The sequence below is a fragment of the Trachypithecus francoisi genome, unplaced genomic scaffold, assembly GCF_009764315.1.
Source record: "Trachypithecus francoisi isolate TF-2019V2 unplaced genomic scaffold, Tfra_2.0 Lachesis_group3, whole genome shotgun sequence".
Lineage (NCBI taxonomy): Eukaryota > Metazoa > Chordata > Mammalia > Primates > Cercopithecidae > Trachypithecus > Trachypithecus francoisi.
This window is the reverse complement of record NW_022681468.1, coordinates 83,166,967-83,189,050: the sequence shown is the minus strand read 5'-3', so window position 1 is coordinate 83,189,050 and position 22,084 is coordinate 83,166,967. Positions and strand designations below refer to the sequence as shown.

Genomic DNA, 22,084 nt, shown 5'->3' with positions numbered 1-22,084 from the left:
TTTTCCCCTGGAGCCCTGCCTGGTACAGCCCTGTGCATCTTTCCACCTCATCAACTTTTCATCTCTTTGTAAACCGAATCGAGAAGTGTCTCCCTCCTCCCTCCCTCTCTCTCCTTCTCCGTTATTAGCTTCATGAGTGGGGATGTTAATGTATTCACTAGACAATGTCTTCACATCACTGTTTCCTGTAATTACAGTCACTTCCTTCCCACTGTCCTGGCTTATTTGACTGAAAAGTGCTCGGAGGAGGGACAGTGTGACAAAAGACGCAACACAGGCTGAGGTTGAGTAGTGTAATGTTAACATCCAAGAAAGTAAAACAAATAGTCACTTCTGCAGCAGCTCATTAATGACTGGTAACACATAGAGGTCAATGTGCCAGAACTCAAAGTATTGATACAATTGAAGGCCCTTCCACTGTAAATAGGATGGGGGATGGGTCACTGTATCCATATTACCAATGACAGTCATCTCAAGAAACACAAGCAGCTGTATCCACCCTCTTTCAGGGAGTAGAGCCACTGTACTTCTCATGTAGATCAGCTACATTGTCACTGGAGACTCGGATCCAGCCATCCTCCCGCACGTGGTAGAGGTTGACTGCACCTCCTGAGTAGGCATCTCTGTAGGTGGCTTGGTAGATGGCTCGACGGGCCAGATCATAGGCCTGCTCCACTTCCAGGTCATAGGAATAGCCCCGATCCATGACCCCATACGCATACACAGAGCCAGAACCTACAGAGAAGGTGGCCCCTGAGATCCGGTTCCCTTCACTGTCCACGTAGTAGAGGCCTGGAAAGGGAGATCAGGTTAGCAGGAAAAAAAAAAAAAAGATCACCCCTTTTGATATCTAATTCATATGCCAAGGCAGTAGTTCTTTTATTTTGAAATGGAGTTTCACTCTTGTTGCTCAGGCTGGAGTGCAATGGTGCCATCTTGGCACACCACAACCTCCACCTCCCGGGTTAAAGTGATTCTCCTGCCTTAGCTTCCCAGGTAGCTGGGATTACAGGTGCTCGCAACCATGCCCAGCTAATTTTTGTATTTTTAGTAGATATGGGATTTCACCATGTTGGTCAGGCTGGTCTTGAACTCCTGATCTCTGGGGATCTGCCCTCCTCAGACTCCCAAAGTGCTAGGATTATAGGCATGAGCCACCTCGCCCTGTTAGCAGTTCTCTTAAAACCTAGAATAAAATTTAAAAAATAAAAAAGTAAGGCCGGGCGTGGTGGCTCAAGCCTGTAATCCCAGCACTTTGGGAGGCCGAGGTGGGCGGATCACGAGGTCAGGAGATCGAGACCCTCCTGGCTAACACGGTGAAACCCCATCTCTACTAAAAATACAAAAAACTAGCCGGGCGCGGTGGCGGGCGCCTGTAGTCCCAGCTACTCGGGAGGCTGAGGCAGGAGAATGGCGTGAACCCGGGAGGCGGAGCTTGTAGTGAGCTGAGATCCGGCCACTGCACTCCAGCCTGGGCGACAGAGCGAGACTCCGTCTCAAAAAAAAAAAATAAATAAATAAATAAAAAAGTAGGTCAGGTAAGGTGGCTCACACCTGTAATCCCAGCACTTTGGGAGGCTGAGGTGGGCAGATCACCTGAGGTCAAGAGTTCGAGACCAGCCTGACCAACATGAAGAAACCCCGTCTCTACTAAAAATACAAAATTTGCCGGGCATGGTGGCACATGCCTATAATCTCAGCTACTCGGGAGGCTGAGGCAGGAGAATCACTTGAACCTGGGAGGCAGAGGTTGCGGTGAGCCAAGATCACGCCATTGCACTCCAGCCTGGGCAACAAGAGCGAAATTCTGTCTCAAAATAAAATAATAATAAATAAATAATATACATTAAAAAAAGAGAAACCCAGGGAAGCCAACATAAATACAAGATAGGACTTCTATGAAATTATTATTATTCTTTTTTCTTTTTTTTTTTTTTTTTGAGACGGAGTCTGGCTGTCGCCCAGGCTGGAGTGCAGTGACCGGATCTCAGCTCACTGCAAGCTCCGCCTCCCGGGTTTATGCCATTCTCCTGCCTCAGCCTACGGAGTAGCTGGGACTACAAGCGCCCGCCACCTCGCCCGGCTAGTTTTTTGTATTTTTAGTAGAGACGGGGTTTCACCATGTTAGCCAGGATGGTCTTGATCTCCTGACCTCGTGATCCGCCCGTCTCGGCCTCCCAAAGTGCTGGGATTACAGGCTTGAGCCACCGCGCCCGGCCTATTATTCTTTTAAAAGCTAGCTGGGTGTGGTGGTGCATGTCTGTGGGAGGTTGAAACAGGAGGACTGTTTGAGCTCAGGAGGTGCAGGCTGCAGTGAGCTATAGTCACACCACCACACTCCAGCTTGGGCAACAGACTGAGATGCTGTCTTCAGAAAAAAAAAAAAAAAAAAAACCTGAAGGAATAAAATTTAATATTAAGACTCCAGGATTCTACAACATACCACCCCATCTCACCTTACATTATGGTAACTACCTTGCCATGTTGCCGATCCTCTCAGCACACCCACAAAGCAAGTATATTCCAAATGACTTAGGTTTCAAGCACAGAACTTCAGACACTGTTAAAGATAACATTTAAAACATAATCCCCAGCCAGGCGCAGTGGCTCAAGCCTGTAATCCCAGCACTTTGGGAGGCCAAGGAAAGTGGGTCACCTGAGGTTGGGAGTTCAAGACAAGCCTGACCAACATGGAGAAACCCTGTCTCTACTAAAAATACAAAATTAGCCGGGCATGGTGGCACATGCCTGTAATCCCAGCTACTCAGGAGGCTGAGGCAGGAGAATCACTTGAACTTGGGAGGTGGAGGTTCCAGTGAGCCGAGATCGCACCATTGCACTCCAGCCTGGACAACAAGAGTGAAACTCTGTCTCAAGAAACAAACAAACAAAACATAATCCCCACTCGCCCACCAAAAGACCCCATAATCCCAGTCACTTGAGCCCAGGAGGTTGAGATCACAGTGAGCTGTGATTATGCCACTGCACTCCAGCCTGTGTGACAGAAAAACAAATTCCATAATCCCAGAACTCAAAGAGTTTAAAATATCTGGAGAACAAGACATACTTTACACAGGAGGATAATAAAGCCTAGAGTTCGTAATCATATTGTAAAGACCTGCACTGTCCATATGGTAGCCACTAGCCACATGGGACTAGTTGAGCATTTGAAATGAACTAATACTACCTGCTGACATAATATTTTGGATTTATTAGGTTAAACAAAATATGTTGAAATTAATTTTTTTCTTTTTAATTTAAAAAATGTAGCTAGTATAAAATGTAAAATTACATATATGGCTCACATTATATTTCTATTGCTGGTATAGAACAGGGTTTGGCCAGGCCAACTGCCTTTATTTTTGTAATTAAAATGTTATTGGAACACAGCCACTGTTTCCATACTGTCTATGGTTGTTTTGTGCAACACCAGCAGAGTTAAGTATTTGAGATAAAGATTTAGGCCTGCAGGCCTAAAATATTTACTATTTGGCCCTCTATGTGCTCGCTTCGGCAGCACATATACTATTTGGCCCTCTATGAAAAAACTAGCTAACTTTTGGTACAGATGAAAATTTAGACAAAGTGTTCAATCCCAACTGCCTACTGGATCCCTCCAGCTGAATGCCTTTGTCATCAAGTTCAGATTCATACTTCCTAAACTTAGATACCAGTGGTTCTCCATTACCTACCAAACTCATCTCTCTTGTGCGCCACTAACCCACGCTTCCTCCTGTCTTCTGAAATTCTGCCAATGGCATCACTACTCTTTTTCCTATTTTAGTGGTTCTCACATCTCACCGTGCACTAGTCATCTAACAAAGATTTTTTTCAAAAATGCATAGGACTGCCGGGCGCGGTGGCTCAAGCCTGTAATCCCAGCACTTTGGGAGGCCGAGACGGGTGGATCGCGAGGTCAGGAGATCGAGACCATCCTGGCTAACACGGCGAAACCCCGTCTCTACTAAAAAATAGAAAAAACTAGCCGGGCGAGTTGGCGGGCGCCTGTAGTCCCAGCTACTCGGGAGGCTGAGGCAGGAGAATGGCGTAAACCCGGGAGGCGGAGCTTGCAGTGAGCTGAGATCCGGCCACTGCACTCCAGCCTGGGCGACTGCGAGACTCCATCTCAAAAAAAAAAAAAAAAAAAAAAAATGCATAGGACTTACCCTAGGTGTTTTTTATAACTGGTGTGGGGTGGGAAACAGGTATGGAACTTTTTTTAAGTCCTCCAGGTGATTCTAATGCAAGCCAGCTCGAGCACCACTGCCCTTATTGGTTTTCAGGTTCAGGTGATTCTCATGTCTACTTTACTGCTTTCTCTGGCCCCTTCTCAGCCCCACTGCCATGCTCTTGCCTAGGGGGGTCACCATCTGATTCCATCGTACCCTTCTGGCTTTTTGGCTCATTATTCCCCTTCACCCACTTAGTTCCAATTAAACTGGACTTTCAGTTACTCCTCAAAAGCTTCATGCTTCTTTCCTCCCTTTCTTTGTTATGTTCCCTTTCCCTTTTTCACATCCAGGACAACTACCACCAATCCATGAAGTCTTCCCTAATTCCTCCCATCATAAGTAATCTCTTCCTCCTCAAAACTCCTTCAGCATTTGACTGGTTCTTTTTATTGATTGACTGACTGATTTTTGAGACAAAGTTTCGCTCGTTTCCTTCGCAAGCTGGAGTGCAATGGCACGATCTCAGCTTACTGCAACCTCCGCCTCCCAGGTTCAAGTGGTTGTCCTGCCTCAGCCTCCTGAGGAGCTGGGATTACAGGCATGCCCCTCCAGGGTCCAAGAGATTCTCCTGCCTCATCTCCCTGAGTAGCTGGGTTTACAGGCATGTGCCACCACAATTTTGTATTTTTAGTAGAGACAGGCTTCCACCATGTTGGTCAGGCTGGTCTGGAACTCCTGACCTCAGGTGATCCACCTGTCTCGGCCTCCCAAAGTGCTGAGATTACAGGCGTGAACCACCGTGCCCAGCCAACTGGTTCTTTTAAAAATGGTATTTATCAGGCCGGGCGCGGTGGTTCACGCTTGTAATCCCAGTACTTTGGGAGGCTGAGGCAGGTGGATCACGGGGTCAGGAGATTGACACCATCCTGGCTAACACGGTGAAACCGTGTCTCTACTAAAAATACAAAAAATTAGCCAGGCATGGTGGCGAGTGCCTGTAGTCCCAGCTACGCAGGAGGCTGAGGCAGGAGAATGGCGTGAACCTGGAAGGCCGACCTTGCAGTGAGCAGAGATCGTGCCACTGCACTCCAGCCTGGGTGACAGAGCCAGACTCCGTCTCAAAAAAAAATATTTATCTTATTCAGCCTTGGGTTAAGTACAGTCATCCTTTTGTATATGAAGGGGATTCGTCCCAAGATCCCTGCATATACCAAAATCTATGCATACTGAAGTCCCAAAGTTGGCCCTGCAGAACCTGCATATATGAAAAGTTGGCCGGGTGTGGTGGCTCACGCCTGTAATCCCAGCACTTTGGGAGGCTGAGGCAGGTGGATCACCTGAGGTCAGGAGTTTAAGACCAGCCTGGCCAACATGGTAAAACCCTGTCTCTACTAAAAACATAAAAGTTAGCTGGCAGGGTGGTGGGTACCTGTACTCCCAGCTACTTGGGAGGCTGAGGCAGGAGAATCACTTGAACCCAGGAGGCGGAGGTTGTAGTGAGCCGAGATCGCGCCATTGCACTCCAGCCTGGGTGACAGGAGCAAAACTCCACCCGCAAAATAAATAAATGAATAAATAAATTGGCCTTCTGTATATTCGGGTTTCAAATTCTGGGAATGTGTATTTTCTTTTTTTTTTTGAGACAGAGTCTCGCTCTGTCGCCCAGGCTGGAGTGCAGTGGCCAGATCTCAGCTCACTGCAAGCTCTGCCTCCTGGGTTTACGCCATCCTCCTGCCTCAGCCTCCCAAGTAGCTGGGACTACAGGCGCCCGCCACCTCGCCCGGCTAGTTTTTTGTATTTTTTTAGTAGAGACGGGGTTTCACCATGTTAGCCAGGATGGTCTCGATCTCCTGACCTCGTGATCCTCCGGTCTCGGCCTCCCAAAGTGCTGGGATTACAGGCTTGAGCCACCGCGCCCGGCCCAGGGAATGTGTATTTTCAATCAGAATTAGGTTGAAAAATATCTGCGTATAAGTGGACCTGAGTGATTCAAATCCATGTTGCTCAAGGACCAACTGTAATATGAGGCAAGGGGCTGACTCACAATGAATGGGACGGCATAGTCAGGAAGGCCTCTTGAAAGTACTATTTAAATGATGCTCAGTCTCCCTGGATTTTCCTTGCTACCCAGTCCCTGTACTCTCTTACACTGTTTCCATCACCTAGAACAAATCCACCAGTTAAGGGTTCAAAGCAGCAATTCTAAAATGCTTCCCTGGATCATGTAAAATGTATGGAAACTGTCTTTTCCCACCTTTCAGAGAATAGCGTCTCAGTTTCCAAAGTAACAAACTGAGCTCCTCTCTCACATTCAGTTTTTAATTTCCTTTCATCCTCCATTGGGTAGTAAGCAGATACTCCCTACATCCCTTTCTATTCTCATTTGAAAGCAAGTGAAAAAGTGGTAGGTATCCTATAATTGTTCCACAAGGTAACTAGGTATTTAGTAAGCAGATAAATTAATGAAGCAAAAAAAAAGGAGGAAAGAATAATTATTTTCAAGCATATGGAAGGGAAAAGTAGAAAGTGACTAGCTATACTCCAACTTTACTAAAGGGACAATTCAAAACTGGCTGGTGAGGAAATGACATCAAATACAAAGTCGAACTTTCTGGCAAGTTTCTTAAATGCTGGAAAGGAAAAACAGGCTAAGGAACTTATTTTCAGAGATGATAGAACAGGACCTAGCACGATTGTTAAGGGTGATTATAAAAGAAATGAGCCCAGGACTGGGCGCAATGGCTCACCCCTGTAATCTCAACACTTTGGCAGACTAAGGTGGGCAGATCACCTGAGGTCAGGAGTTCAAGACCAGCCTGGCCAACATGGTGAAACCCTGTCTCTACTAAAAATACAAAAATTAGATGGGCATGGTGGCGCTTGACTGTAGTCTCAGCTACATGGGAGGTTGAGGCAGGAGAATCACTTGAACCTGGGAGGCGGAGATTGCAGTGAGCTGAGATTGCGCCACTGCACTCCAGCCAGGGCAACAAGAGTGAGACTCCATACCCACCCCGCCCAAAAAAAGAGAGGAGCCCAAAAGGCTCCTTCTAGGCCAAAGACTCTCTAAAGAAAAAAGGAGAAGAGGCCGGGTGCAGTGGCTCACACCTTTAATCCTAGCACTTTGGGAGGCTGAGGCAGGCGAAACACCTGAGGTCAGGATTTTGCGACCAGCCTGGCCAACATGGTGAAACCCCATCTCTACTAAAAATACAAAATTAGCTGGGCCTGGTGGCGGGCGCTTGTAATCCCAGGTACTTGGGAGGCTGCGGCAGGAGAATCACTTGAACCCAGGAGGCAGAGGTTTCAGTGAGCCGAGACAATGCCATTGCACTCCAGACTAGGCGACAAGAGCAAAACTTCGTTTCAAAAAAAAAAAAAAGAAAGAAAGAAAAGAAAAAAAACAGAAGAGAAATGACTAACTTTTGAGGGACAACCATATATTAGAGTCCAATACCGTAGCCACAAGCCACACATGGCCAATGAACACTTGAAGCACCACTGCTACATGTAGGATTCAACAAATTCTTAAATTCTTTTTTTTTTTTTTTTGAGACAGAGTCTCACTCTGTTGCCTAGGCTGGAGTGCAATGGCATGATCTCTGCTCACTGCAACATCCACCTACCGGGTTCAAGCGATTCTCGTGCCTCAGTCTCCTGAGTAGCTGGGCTTACAGGTGCCTGCCACCATGACGGGCTAATTTTTGTATTTTTAGTAGAGACAGGGTTTTGCCATGTTGGCCAGGCCGGTCTTGAATTCCTGACCTCAGGTGATCCACCTGCCTCAGCCTCCTAAAGTGCTGGGATTACAAGTATGACCCACCACGCCTGGCCTCTGGGTCTTATTTTATAGGAGAGAGCACAGATGGAAAATTATGAGCCAGACACTATACTAGTAGGTTTACATTTGTTACCTCACTTAACCAATATAACAGATGATAAAACAGAGGCTGAGAAAATATGCATGCCCACTGTCAAACAGGTAGTCAATGACACAGCTGATTTAACTCCATCCCTTTTCCTATACTACAGTGCCTTCCTTGAAAAAAGAGAAGGAACAGGCTGGGTGCGGTGGCTCATATCTGTAATCCCAGCACTTTGGGAGGCCAAAGCCAAGGTCAGTGGATCATGTGCATTCAATACCAGCTTGGCAAACATGGTGAAATCCCATCTCTACTAAAAACACAAAAATAAGGCCAGGCACAGTGACTCACGACTGTAATCCCAGTCCTTTGGGAGGCCGAGGAGGGTGGATCACCTGAGGTCAGGAGTTCCAGACCAGCCTGACCAAGATGGCAAACCCCCATCTCTACTAAAAATACAAAAATTAGCCAGGTGTGGTGGTGCATGCCTATAATCCCAGCTACTTGGGGGGCAGAGGCAGGAGAACTGCTTGAATCCCGGAGGTGGAGGTTGAAATAAGCCAAGATTGCACCATTGCACTCCAGCCTAGGTGACAAGAGCGAAACTCCGTCTCAAAAAAAACCAAAAACCAAAACAAAAACAAAAACTAACCAGGTATGGTGATGGGTGCCTGTAATCCCAGCTACTCGGGAAGCTGAGGCATGAGAATCGCTTAAACCTAGGGGCGGAGGCTGCAGTGAGCTAAGATCATGCCACTGCACTCCAGTCTGAGCGACAGAATGAGATACAGTCTCAAAAAAAAAAAAAAAAAAAAAGAGAGAAAGAAGAGCTAAGGACCTAATTACACTTCCTCAGCATTGACATCAAACCCTTTAATTCATCTGTCCATACAACTCCTCCTCTCTGTAGTGTCAGCCCAAGGATAATGTGGTTGCAACTTAACTCACCAGGGCCTCTCTTATCCCAGCCACAGATCATGGTGCCCATGGACAGCCCCATGCCTTTGTACTGATACACCATGTTGGCAAGCAGTTTGGAGGCAGCTGCTACAGAGATGCGTTCCTTATTTCGAAGCTCATAGATTCGACATTGCCGCGCCAACAGCCGTTCCCAGAAGCTGCAATCCGCTGCGCCCCCAGCCATGGTGCCTAGCAGGTATGGGTTGATCTCTATCACCTTCTTCACCGTCTGGGAGGCAATGTAAGCACCCGCTGTAGCCCTGGAGTCAGCTGCAACTACGACTCCATGCCGGAACTATTAAGATCAGAGGAAAATACAAAACAGGCCACATAAGACCACAAAAACACTCCTACCATACTTCTTTTTGCATCAGTCCAAACCCAGCACATCTCTTTCTCTACCTTTTTATACTTCACAGTATACTTCTCTACTTCCCCATATATTAATATCACCTAAGCTTCACATCTCACTCCCTTTACATGGATATAACTCATATTAAATTCATTTTATAGGATGGGCGTGGTGGCTCACTCCTGTAATCTCGGCATTTTGGGAGGCCAAGGCAGGAGGGTCGCTTGAGGCCAGGTGCTGGAGACCAGCCTGGGCAACACAGGGAGATCCATCTCTACAAAAAGTAAAAAACTTAGCCTGTCGTGGTGGTGTGTGCCTATAGTCTCAGCTACTCTGGAGGCTGAGGCGCTGGCACTATTGCACTCCAGCCTGAGCGACAGGGCGAAGCCCTGTCTCAAAAACAAAAAGAAAATCATTTTATAGATGAGGAACCCAGTTTCCCCTTTATGCCAGTTTCGGTTACCCTTGCCTTGAGGGGCCGCCCAGTTTCCAAAACTTTGGTAAACGGTTACAATAGCCTTCCCTCGGCCAAGGTTCATTTTTGTTGCGGCCTTTCCCCTTTCCCAGCTAGAAGATCCTGAACAGCAGCAACCTGGGGTCGCCTAGGAATCAACCCAAGAGGCCTCAGTTTCCTTCCCCAACTTACCCCCGGCCCCACCGCCACCCTCTCCAACCAGAGCAAAGATTCAGGGGCCTCCTGGGTCAATGAGACAGCAAAACTGCTGCGGTCCGAACGAGAGGACCGCGCCTCCGCCTGGGTTGGTGGCCAAGGCCACCGCAAACTCTGGTCAGGCTGGGAGGCCAGGCAAGTCGCGGGCGTTCAATAATCAGCCTGGCAAGGGGGCTGGCTCCGCACCTTGAAGGCCAGGGTGGTTGTTCCATGAAGCATTTCGATTCCTGGCTCTTCTGGGACACCCCAGCCGGGCGCGGCCAGGCTCAGCCCATCACTGGGACTCCCTGGACCTAGATCCAGCAGATCTGCACGACCCCCGAGTCCGAAAAACCCGCGCTGGTTCACCGGTAGCGGTCTCTCCAACACGCTGGCAAGCGCCATGTCTAGTGTGGGCAGAAAGAACTAACTCTGAGAACGCCTAGCAAAGATAGGTCGGGCAACGCCTCGCCGTCATAGCTTCACTTCCTATTAAATCTATTCCCGAAAGGAGCCATTTTGACTGCTGGCAACCACGCCTCCAAAAAGAAGAGCCAGATGGGAAAGACCATTTTCACGAAGGGGGTTGGGGAACTAGATGGCTTCACTAATCTTAAATTGTTAAAGGGCGTACCTGCCATCTTGGCTTTGGTCATGCAAGTAGTCCTAGATCAGAGTAACCTCAAATTCACAGGAAGTGTCTGAAAACGTCCATGTTGCGTGAGGGAAGTGAGGTCGGCCATCTTTGAGAAGGGCGTGACTGGTTGAAAATCGGTTCTGAACCCTTAGCGGTGAGTCCTCCCACTCCAGCCCGGTGTCGAGGCAACAGGTTACATCGTTGCTGCTTCAGCACCTTGTTAACGCCCCTGAGGTTGCCATCTTGTTTAAGGGCACCCTCTAAAATTGGATAAAATAATGATCCATTCTGAGGCCATGTCCCTATATTAGTTAAACCACATTAATTAGTGGTAAAAAAAACGCAGCAAAATAAAGTGCTATATCTCTTGTTGTCAGTCGCCATGCAGCAACCCTTCTTTAACAGTAACCGGTTTTTAATATCCAATATTCCTTCTCTTGACTCCTACCGTCTGGTGGAAATTCAAATAAGTAATGAATTGCCTAAAAGGCAGATGGAAGAAGAAAAAGCAAAGGGTCCAGTTAATCCGCAAACTAGATTCTCAAGTCAGACCTGAATAAGTGTCAGTAGTAATTTGCCATCTCAGAGCCTGGAGGACGGTTGAGACTGCATAAATATGTACCAAGAGATTCTCTAACTTCAACTTGCTAAGATGATGCCCTTTATTCAGGAACGTACTATATTTCATTGCCTCTTCCTCCCTCCACCCACCTTCATTTTTCAATTCTTTGGGAACTATAACAAACCAGGAAGTGTGCATATGTAGGAAATGTTGCCTCCTGCTTTGTGGTCCTATGAAGTCAGTGTCTGGCCTTCCTTGTTGGATTCTAGCAGCAACATCTATCAACATCAAAATTCCACTTCTGATGTCCAATTCAGCTCCATCTTTCCCCCAGCAGACTCTGCGTTTTTTTTTCTTTTTCTTTTTTTCTTTTTTCTTTTTCTTTCTTTTTTTTTTTTGAGACGGAGGCTTGTTCTGTCACCCAGGCTGGAGCACAGTGGCACAATCTCTGCTCACTGCAACCTCTGCTTCCTAGGTTCAAGTGATTCTCCTGCCTCAGCCTCCCGAGTAGCTGGGATTACAGGCGCCCGCCACCATGTCCAGCTAATTGTGTGTGTGTGTGGTGTGTGTGTGTGTGTGTGTGTATTTTTAGTACAGATGAGATTTCACCACGTTGGCCAGGCTGGTCTCGAATTCCTGACCCCAGGTAATCCACCCACCTCAGCCTCCCAAAGTGCTGGCATTACAGGCATGAGCCACTGCGCCCAGCCATATGCTGTATTTTGTTTGTTTGTTTTTGAGACAAAGTCTCGCTCTTGTCCCCCAGGCTGGAGTGCAAGGGCGTGATCTCAGCTCACTGCAACCTCCGCCTCCTGGGTTCAAGCAATTCTCTTGCCTCAGCGTCCTGAGTAGCTGGGATTACAGATGCCTGCCACGACTCTGGCTAATTTTTTTTTTTTTTTTTTTTTTTTTTTTTTTTGTGCGACAGGTCTTGCTCTGTCGCCCAGGCTGGAGTGCAGTGGCGCCATCTCAGCTCACTGCAAGCTCCGCCTCCCGGGTTCCCGCCATTCTCCTGCCTTAGCCTCTCTAGTAGCTGGGACTACAGGCGCCCACCACCACGCCCAGCTAATTTTCTTTTTCTTTTTTTTTTGTATTTTTAGTAGAGATGAGTTTCACCTTGTTAGCCAGGATGCTCTCCATCTCCTGACCTCGTGGTGCGCCCACCTCAGCCTCCCAAAGTGCTGGGATTACAGGCGTGAGCCACCACCCCAACCTCACTCCTGGCTAATTTTTGTGTTTTTAGTAGAGATGGGGTTTCACCATGACCTCAGGTGATCCGCTTGCCTCAGCCTCCCAAAGTGCTGGGATTACAGGTGTGAGCCACTGCACTCGGCCTATGCTGTATTTTTAATGCTGAAATTGGCAACACTTTCCAAGCCCAATCATCAGAATGCAATTAAGCAGATCTTTGTGTTTCACACTTGGATAGAGTGGAAAATGCAGTGTGTCTGTTTACTGGGCATATATTATTTTGCAGTCACTCCTGCAGTGCAACTAGTCCTTCTGGCTTCTTCCAGTGGTTTTTCACTCTGCCACTGATAGCATGTGTACCTCTCTTAAGGCCCTTTCACATTTTACCTGGTTAGAAATTACATTTATCTCCTACTGGATTGTGAGCTTTTAAATACAAGTTTTTACTATTCATTTCTGTACCCGCTGTATGCTTAATACATATTTGCCAAATGAACACCTGAAAGAATGACAGCAATGATCTTCTAGTCACAAAGGCTTGAAGCCCTTGCTCGTCTTTGACAACTTTTTTTTTTTTTTTTTTTTTGAGACGGAGTCTCGCTCTGTCGCCCAGGCTGGAGTGCAGTGGCCAGATCTCAGCTCACTGCAAGCTCCACCTTTCGGGTTCACGCCATTCTCCTGCCTCAGCCTCCCGAGTAGCTGGGACTACAGGCGCCCGCCACCTCGCCCGGCTAGTTTTTTGTATTTTTTAGTAGAGACGGGGTTTCACCGGGTTAGCCAGGATGGTCTCGATCTCCTGACCTTGTGATCCACCCGTCTTGGCCTCCCAAAGTGCTGGGATTACAGGCTTGAGCCACCGCGCCCGGCCGACAACTTTTTTCTTTCCTTCACATCCAGTTAGTTGCCTGCTCCTGTGATTATTTCCACTTCAATGTTTCTCACATTCTTTTTCATTACAACTGATACCACCTTTGGCTTCTTATGTCCTCATTCTGGAATTGCTGAAATATTCTCCTGATTTTTTTTTCTTTTTCTTTTTCTTTCTTTCTTTTTTTTTTTTTTTTTGAGATGGAATCTCGCTCTGTTGCCCAGGCTAGAGTGCAGTGGCACAATCTTGGCTCACTGCAACCTCTACCTCTCGGATTCAAGTGATTCTCCTGCCTTAGCCTCCCAAGTAGCTGGAACTACAGGAGTGTGCCACCATGGCTGGATAATTTTTTTTTTTTTTTTTTGTATTTTAAGTAGAGATGGGGTTTTGCCATGTTGGCCAGGCTGGTCTTGAACTCCTGACCTCAGATGATCTGCCCACCTCAGTCTTCCACAGTGCTGGGATTACAGGTGTGAGCCACCGTGCCTGGCCTTCTCCTAACTGATTTGTGGATCTAAATTTTCACTCTCTAATTCATTCTGCACAGCATCAGATTTGTTTTCCTAAAACACCATTTTTTTTTTTTGAAATAGTTTTGCTCTTGTCACCCAGGCTGGAGTGCATTGGCGTGATCTCAGCTCACTGCAACCTCTGCTTCCCAGGTTCAAGTGATTCTCCTGCCTCAGCCTCCTAAGTAGCTGGGATTACAGGCGCTTGCCACCATGCCCAGTTAATTTTTTTTTTCTTTTTGTATTTTTAGTAGATACGGGATTTTGCCATGTTGGGCAGGCTGGCCTTGAACTCCTGACCTCAGGTGATCTGCCCGCCACAGCCTCCCAAAGTGCTGGGATTACAGGTGTGAGCCACCGCGCCAGGCCTAAAACACCATCTTGATCTTAACACCCACCTGCTTAAAAATGTTCTGTGGGCCAGGTGTGGTGGGTCATGCCTGTAATCCCAGCACTATGGGAGGCCAAGGTGGGCGGATCACGAGGTCAGGAGATCGAGATCATCCTGGCTAACATGGTGAAACCCTGTCTCTATTAAAAATACAAAAAATTAGTCAGGCATAGTGGCACATGCTTATAGTCCCAGCTACTCTGGAGGCTGAGGCAGGAGAATCGCTTGTACCCGGGAGGTGGAGGTTGCAGTGAGCAGAGATCGCGCCACTGCACTCCAGCCTGGGCGACAGAGCGAGACTCCATCTCAAAAAAAAAAAAAAAAAAAAAAAAATGTTCTGTGAATTCAAGCTCCTCAGCATAGCAATCAAGGCCTTCCATAATCCATTCCCAACCTACCTCACATGCGTTCTCTGCTCCAGGGTCCCTATTCCTGGGGACCTCATTAAGGAGAAGTACGAATGGTAAGTGCTGTGGTTCAGGGGTGGGTGAGGGAGTCAATATAGATTGAAAAGAGGCTGTGGATCCAGGATGGCTTTGTCAAGGTCTGGATTCATTTTTCTAAATCTGACTTGGTCCGCTCACAGCCTCTCCTTTCTCAGCCCATACCTGGGAAGGAATTTCATAACAGGTGATACTTAAGCCAGATTGTGGAATAGGATTCAAATCGGTGAAAGGGAGGTGGGAGATGTGTTAGGAATAGAGAGAAAAGAGCCTGTGATAGATAGATTTAGATTGGACCATAGTGGGTCTTATATGCCAGCTTGGGATAGAAGAGAAAATCAAATCAGCAAGATTTGATTTTATCTTATAACTCTCCAAGTTTTCCTAGCAGAGAAAACACAGGATTTGAGTAATACTTTAGGAAAACATGTCCATGTAGAGGGTAAGATTACAATGGGAGACTGGTGAATGCTCAATTAGGAGGTCATTCAACTGTTCAGACCTGACTTGATAATGGCTTGACCTAGGGAGGTGGCAATCCATCTATAAAGAGTCTAAGACTTAGCCTTTAGAAAGACGATATATTCTAGGCTGGGCTCAGTGGCTCACACCTGTAATCCCAATACTTTGGGAGGCCGAGGTGGGTGGATCACCTCAGGTCAGGAGTTCGAGACCAGCCTGGCCAAGATGGCGAAATCCTGTCTCTACTAAAAGTACAAAAATTACCTGGGTGTGGTGGTGGGTGCCTGTAATCCCAGCTACTTGGGAGGCTGAGGCAGGAGAATCGCTTGAGCCTGGGAGGCAGAGGTTGGGTGAGCCAAGATCACACCATTGCACTCCAGTCTGGGTGACAAGAGTGAAATTCCATCTCAAAAAGAAAGAAAGAAGATATATTCTCACCTTTCAGCAAGATTTCCTGGTAGTCCTACGCCAATGAGAAGAGAAGGACTGGTTGGACCTTAGCATGCCCTTTGGGTTTCTCCAACTTTCCCATGGCCATGTTTACACCTTTCCTTAGTACTGAGGCCCCAGAAAGCTATGATGCCACAGCCCCACCATCATTATGTCTGGAAGGTCCAGACTCTTTCCTTTGTGTGTGGATCTGTTTCTTCAAATAAATCCATTTCCACAGCACCACCTTGAGCTGCAACGTTTAGTAAAAGATAAGTATGGCATATGTTGCTGGAGTAGTTGCAGCTTGTCACTCTGCCCCAGTTAACTGGCCTTTTTTTTTTTTTTTTTTGAGACAGGGTCTTACTTTGTTGCCCAGTCTAGAGTGCGTGGAGTGCAGTGGCACAATCTCAGCTCACTGCAGCCTCACTCAGTGAGTACTCAAGTGATCCTCCCACCTCAGCCTTCCATATAGCTGGGACTGCAGACACACACAACCACACCCGCCTAATTTTTCGTATTTTTTGTAGAGGTGGGGTTTCACCGTGTTGCCCAGGCTGATCTCAAACTCCTGGGCTCAAGTGATTCACCCGCCTTGGCCTCCCAACGTGCTGAGATTACAGGCGTAAGCCAACACACCTGGCCTTGACTTTAACCTTCTGAAGCGTCAGCTGTCAGGGTCCACCAACCCCACTCCTATAACACCCCTGGTTGGTCTAAGACTTACAGACTCAACATTATGGAGTTAAGATCAGTTGTTTCTCCTACCCTGAAATTACAAGCCTCTCTGTTGCCATTGTGAACTATTAGGCAGAAGGGGGAGCATGAGCTAGAAGACCACTAGATCCTTTGGACTTCAATACAAGTCAAAGATGTACTGCCAAAGAACTGTCAGGAATGCCATCTCTGTATACAGATAGAAGGACATATTTATCTCCAAAGCAAGGAAGAAAGAGACCTTCAGGTTCTAGTTTCCTTCATTCCTCAGCAATCTGCCTTTGTGGAAAATATTTCAGCCTCTTTCTCCTGCCCGCTGTTAAAAAGTTCTCTTGCTCTTTTTTCTCTTGTCTTTGCTTTAGTCCACTTTTAATTAATTAATTACTTTATTTGTTTCTTTATTTTTGAGACGGAATTTTGCTCTTGTTGCCCAGGCTGGAGTGCAAAGGCAGATGCAACCTCCACCTCCTGGGTTCAAGCGATTCTCCTGCCTCAGCCTCCCAAGTAGCTGGGATTACAGGCATCCACCACCACACCTGGCTTTTTTTTTTTTTTTTTTTTTTTTGTATTTTCAGTAGAGATAGGGGTTTCACCATGGTGGCCAGGCTGGTCTCAAACTCCTGAACTCAGATGATCTGCCCTCCTCTGCCTCCTAAAGTGCTGGGATTACAGGCATGAGCCACCATGCCCGGCCTTTTTAATTTAATTTAATTTATTTTCCCTTCTTTGTTTTTTATTGAGACAGGGTGTCACTGTGTTGCCCAGGCAGGAGTGCAGTGGCACAATCACGGCTCACTGTAGCCTTGACCTCTTGGGCTCAGGTGATCCTCTCACCTCAGCTTCCTGAGTAGCTGGGATTACAGGTATGTGCCACCATGCTTGGCTAATTTTTTTTTGTTTTTTTGTTTGTTTTAGACAGAGTCTTGCTCTGTCACCTAGGCTGGAGTGCAGTAGTGCGATCTCGGCTCACTGCAACCTCCACCTTCTGGGTTCAGGTGATTCTTCTGCCTCAGCTCACGAGCAACTGGGACTACAAGCGCATGAACCACGCCCAGCTAATTTTTGTTTGTTTGTTTGTATTTTTAGTAGAGATGGGGTTTCACCATATTGGCCAGGCTGGTCTCGAACTCCTGACCTCATGGTCCACCCACCTCAGCCTCCCAAAGTGCTGGGAAGCGTGAGCCTCCGCTCCCATCCCCGGCTAATTTTTATTTATTTTGTAGAGATGGGGGTCTTGATATGTTGTCCAGGATGGTCTGGAACTCGGGCTCAAGCCATCTACCTGCCTTGGTCTCCCAAAGTGCTAAAATTACCAGTGTGATCCACCGCACCCAGCCTCAGTCCATTTTTCTTTCCCCATCTATCCCTTGAGTTCGAAGTGTGAGCTGAGTTCCTTGCTCCCATTTCTCTGAAGAGAGTCCACAGCACCAAGGTCTCCTGCCTCAGTGGGGTTACAGCACTCTATTCTGACCACATCAGTCCACTGAATTGTCTTTACCTCATCCTAGGCTGGGAGCCCTCTCAGGCCAGGGACAGGGCCTTATTTGTCTCTATACGCCCAGTGCCCCGCATGGGAGAAATAAGGAGCCCAGCCCTGCTGTTTCCATTTGTGCCCACTTTTCTCTGCATTACCCCAGCCCCCGACCCAACTCCAGATAGTTGGAGGATGACAGACAGGAGACTCTTTGGGTGACTCTCAGATGCGTCATGGGCAGCAGAAGGTGAAGGTCTGACTGCCAAGGCAGCGTCTTCCTAGTGCTGGAGACTCTACAGGCCTCATCCTGCCTCCTTTCAGCCATCCTCTGAGATGAAGGCGGCTGCTCCATCAGCCAATCCCAAAGCCTGAATTGGGGGTTAAGGAGAAATGAAGCGTCAGCTCACATGCCTTTCTGGCCAGTTCTGGCTGTGGCCCAGCTTCTCTGTAGCGTCCCTCCTACCCCACCAGACCCCAGTCACAAATTCCTGGCTTGCTTCTTCCAAACTTCACTCAGCCCCAGGGATGGCTCTGCAGGATGTGTGCAAGTGGCAGTCCCCTGACACCCAGGGACCATCACCTCACCTGCCTCGGGCTGGTGGCTGGGCTGTGCCCCGGGGCTGTGACCCTCAAACCTTCCTGCAGATCCATGGCCCCAGATTGGCCCATGGCACTACCACCCTGGCCTTCCGCTTCCGTCATGGAGTCATTGCTGCAGCTGACACGCGTTCCTCCTGTGGCAGCTACGTGGCGTGTCCAGCCTCATGCAAGGTCATCCCTGTGCACCAGCACCTCCTGGGTACCACCTCTGGCACCTCCGCCGACTGTGCTACCTGGTATCGGGTGTTACAGCGGGAGCTGCGGCTTCGGGAACTGAGGGAGGGTCAGCTGCCCAGTGTGGCCAGTGCTGCCAAGCTCTTGTCAGCCATGATGTCTCGATACCGGGGACTGGATCTCTGTGTGGCCACTGCCCTGTGCGGCTGGGACCGCTCTGGCCCTATGCTTTTCTACGTCTATAGCGATGGCACCCGCCTGCAGGGGGATATCTTCTCTGTGGGCTCTGGATCTCCCTATGCCTACGGCGTGCTAGACCGTGGCTATCGCTATGACATGAGCACCCAGGAAGCCTACGCCCTGGCTCGCTGCGCCGTGGCCCATGCCACTCACCGTGATGCCTATTCAGGGGGCTCTGTAGACCTTTTCCACGTGCGGGAGAGTGGATGGGAGCATGTGTCACGCAGTGATGCCTGTGTGCTGTACATGGAGTTACAGAAGCTCCTGGAGCCAGAGCCAGAGGAGGATGCCAGCCATGCCCATCCTGAGCCTGCCACTGCCCACAGAGCTGCAGAAGATAGTGAGCTCTCTGTGGGGCCAGGGGAGATGACACCAGGAGACTCCAGGATGCCAGCAGGGACTGAGACAGTGTGAGAAGCAGGACTTGGTTGGGGGTGGTGTAGGCCTGGGGAGCAGGTGGGAGGATGAGCAGTGGGGGAGGGTCCTGCTGGCAGCAGCCTCACAGCATCTGACTCTAGCCTGTATGGGTTGCTGGCTTCATTTATTGCAAGTCTCTGTCCTTTCATGACTCCCAGAGCTGTTATGGCTCTGCCCAACAAGTTCCTGCTGACTCCCAGTGGATCGGTCCAGCCTTCTTCTTGGCACCAAGTCCATCTTTCAGTCAATACTTGCAGTGTGCCTACTGCATGCCAGACACATGCTAGGTGCTAGACCCTCTTTTCTTGCCATCTTCTCTGCTTTTTTCCATCATCTCATCCCCAGTTTCTCTTAGTTTCGGTCCTCTATATGTCTCAGCTTCAGCGTCTTTGTCTCTTTCTCCTGATCACTTTGTCAGCTTGGTAAGATGGGGCACCCGGGAGGGAAGCAGCCCCTCTCAGAATGAGGTGTAGCGATAGACACCCTTTGAATGGTGATGGGCTTGTCTTATCTGCTCTCTTCCTCTGTCTTGACCATAATGACTAGAATGATTTTTCCTTTACTGAATGCAGTTCTCATGACAACACTTTGAGGTAAAATAAGTCTCACTTTACAGAAGAGGAATCAGGTTCAAAGGGTTATGTGACTTGCCCGGGGTCACACAGTAAATGGCAGAGATGAGACTTAGATCCAAGCCTTCTCCTCCAGGGTCCATGCTCTTTCAGCACAGCTCTCCCTCCCTGGCCCTCTGCCCTGCCTTTCCTCTCTTCCCTGCAGGCTTCCGGAGAGGGATGCAGAGGGAGAAAGTAGCTGGGCCAAGCCCCTGCCTGTTGGCCAGGGTTGAATGAACCCTGAGGGCCTGGAGGTTGTGAGCTCACAGCAGCTGCCGCCTGCACAGGCTCATGTGGCTTTATCTTCCAGGCCTGGAGCCATCCCCCACAGTCCGCCCTTGCTCTCCAGCTTTCTGGGCCTGGCGGTGCTGCTGCCAGATTTCCCCTCCTCTTTTCTTCCCTTTGCCTTCTTTCCAGCCCCTCCTTCCTGATGCTCACTCTGGAGAATGAAGACAAGAGGGAGGTGGCTGTGCCAGTGGGAACTGTCTTGCTAGCACATCCTCTCCTGCCCCTGCTGTCCCCATTCCCACTCCCCTAGAAGCCCAGACTTGAAGATCCAGACTAACACCTCCAGGAGGGCCACTGCCCTGCTGTCCCCTGGCCAAATGAGAGAGAAAGCACTGTTAACCTGTGAGATAGGGCCTGAAGGAAGGGTGCTGAAGTTGCTTTCCTCACATCCAACCCTAAAGCTTCCAGTCCCAAGAATAACAGCTTCCTGCCTTCCCTCCTGGACACCCGTCATCCCCGGCTCTAGCATAGGCCTGAGCCTTAATCTTGCACCCCAGATTAAACATTCCTCCAGGCAGGAGCTGGACAGACAGACCTCCAGACTCTGGTGCAGAGCGGGTGACTGGGGATGGGGGAGGTCCCCTGACTGGGGAAAGGTCAGGGGGCTCCAGAAGGGAAAACCCCAGAAAGGACACAGTAGGGAGACATTGTGGTGGACACCACAGAAAGGTGTCCACTACGGGGGGACTGGCCTTCAAGGAATCTGGCCAGTGGCCTCTGCGGTCACCCTTCTTTACCCCTTGCTCACTCCCCAGCCTCAGGGGAGGAGATGTGGGACTCCAGGACTGCTAACTGGGAGGCAGGGATCCCAGCGGCCTAGTCCTGGAGGAAGTTGTGAGGAGGGGCAGCTTTTGCATGGGGTTCAAGTGTTTGACTCGGCATAAAAGGGTGCATATTCATGTCCACAGGTGTATGCAGTTCTGTGTCCAGGTGTAGGTGAGTGATACAGGATGGGTTTGTGCACATGAGTGTGGCAGGCGATGCATGTGCAGTTCCTGTGTGCAGAGACAAGAAACAGACTGAAAGAGAAAGAGCAACACCTGAAGAAGGAAATGAGCCTCTCAGCAGGAAGACTGCCAGGCCTTGTCACTTCTTTTGGGGAGTGCTCCAAAGTAACGAGGAGGTGGGGGACAGGCTCACACCACCAGTTCTCTACTTCCTCATCCTCCCAGCCCTATCCTGAGCCTCTCAGGAAGTGAGAAAAGACAGGCAGGGAGGGGTGGCCTGGGGCCTGGGATTGCCACCTGAGCGCAGCCAAAGGTGGGCTGTGAACTGCATGCAGCTGTCTCCCCCTGAGATGCTTGGCGCCTCACCCCCATTCCCAAACTGGAGGGGGAGGATTGAACTCAGACCAAGAGGGCAGAACCAGACCAAGAGGGCAGAACCGGGGGTGGGCAGACCCTCCTCTCTTTTCCTTCCATAGTCCCACCCATCTTCACTCCCTTTGACAGGTCCTGTCCTTCCAGAGGATGAGGTAGTTGAGGCCAGAGATGAGCCCATGGGTCTTGCTGACAAGCCGGTTCCCTCTGCCCTATTATTTTCCTCTCTGTTTTTAATGAGTTGGTGGGGAGGACCTTAGGAGAGTCTTAGGGAGGGCTGGGCAGACAAAGGCCAACACCCCATTCCAATGCACCCCTCACTGTCTAAGAGTAGCCCATGAGTCATTTCCCCCATTTCTCTACTAATTCCCGAAGGCTTGATACAGATATGAGGTTGAGACCAAAGGGACAGAGATCTTGCCCTTCCTGCCCCAAACCAGAAGACCTTGTCCCTCTGATTCCCTGCTGGGGGTGCCTACCTCCTCACAGTCTCTGGAGAGCTCGGAGATATAGCCTGCTCTTACACAAGCCCTTGGACTGTCAGAGGTCCAGGGTTCCATCCTTCAGCAGAGTAAATGACTTGAACTCCAGCACTGGAGGGAGGGGACTTGTTCTCCCACCTCCTGCTTGTCCTTATCAAGCAGGTGGGGAAGGTGTGAGGGAAGGTATGTTCACATTGAAGCAGCTTTCCCCAGCTGCCAGTACCCCACACGAAGGGGGAGTCACAAGGACCTATCTTGCCTCGCCTACTTGTGC

General features: G+C 49.0%; 2 protein-coding genes across 3 annotated transcripts; one reads left to right on the top strand and one right to left on the bottom strand.

Annotated features, from left to right (window-relative positions):
- Positions 1 to 279: 279 nt before the first annotated feature.
- Positions 280 to 10,753, bottom strand: PSMB5 (proteasome 20S subunit beta 5). 2 transcript variants are annotated; one of them, XM_033188585.1, is made up of 3 exons: positions 10,204 to 10,753; positions 8,984 to 9,290; positions 280 to 792 (listed from the first exon to the last, which is right to left on the bottom strand). In XM_033188585.1, the coding sequence occupies exons 1-3, from the start codon at positions 10,399 to 10,401 to the stop codon at positions 506 to 508; spliced, it is 792 nt and encodes a 263-aa protein (XP_033044476.1). In that variant the 5' UTR covers positions 10,402 to 10,753; the 3' UTR covers positions 280 to 505. The 2 variants fall into 2 exon arrangements, with proteins under 2 accessions (XP_033044476.1, XP_033044477.1); XM_033188586.1 differs by lacking the exon at positions 280 to 792 and adding an exon at positions 2,429 to 2,560.
- A 7,398-nt stretch (positions 10,754 to 18,151) lies between these two features.
- On the top strand, positions 18,152 to 19,302 carry PSMB11 (proteasome subunit beta 11). The gene has a single exon (XM_033191380.1). The coding sequence runs from the start codon at positions 18,205 to 18,207 to the stop codon at positions 19,105 to 19,107; it is 903 nt and encodes a 300-aa protein (XP_033047271.1). The 5' UTR covers positions 18,152 to 18,204; the 3' UTR covers positions 19,108 to 19,302.
- Positions 19,303 to 22,084: the final 2,782 nt, after the last annotated feature.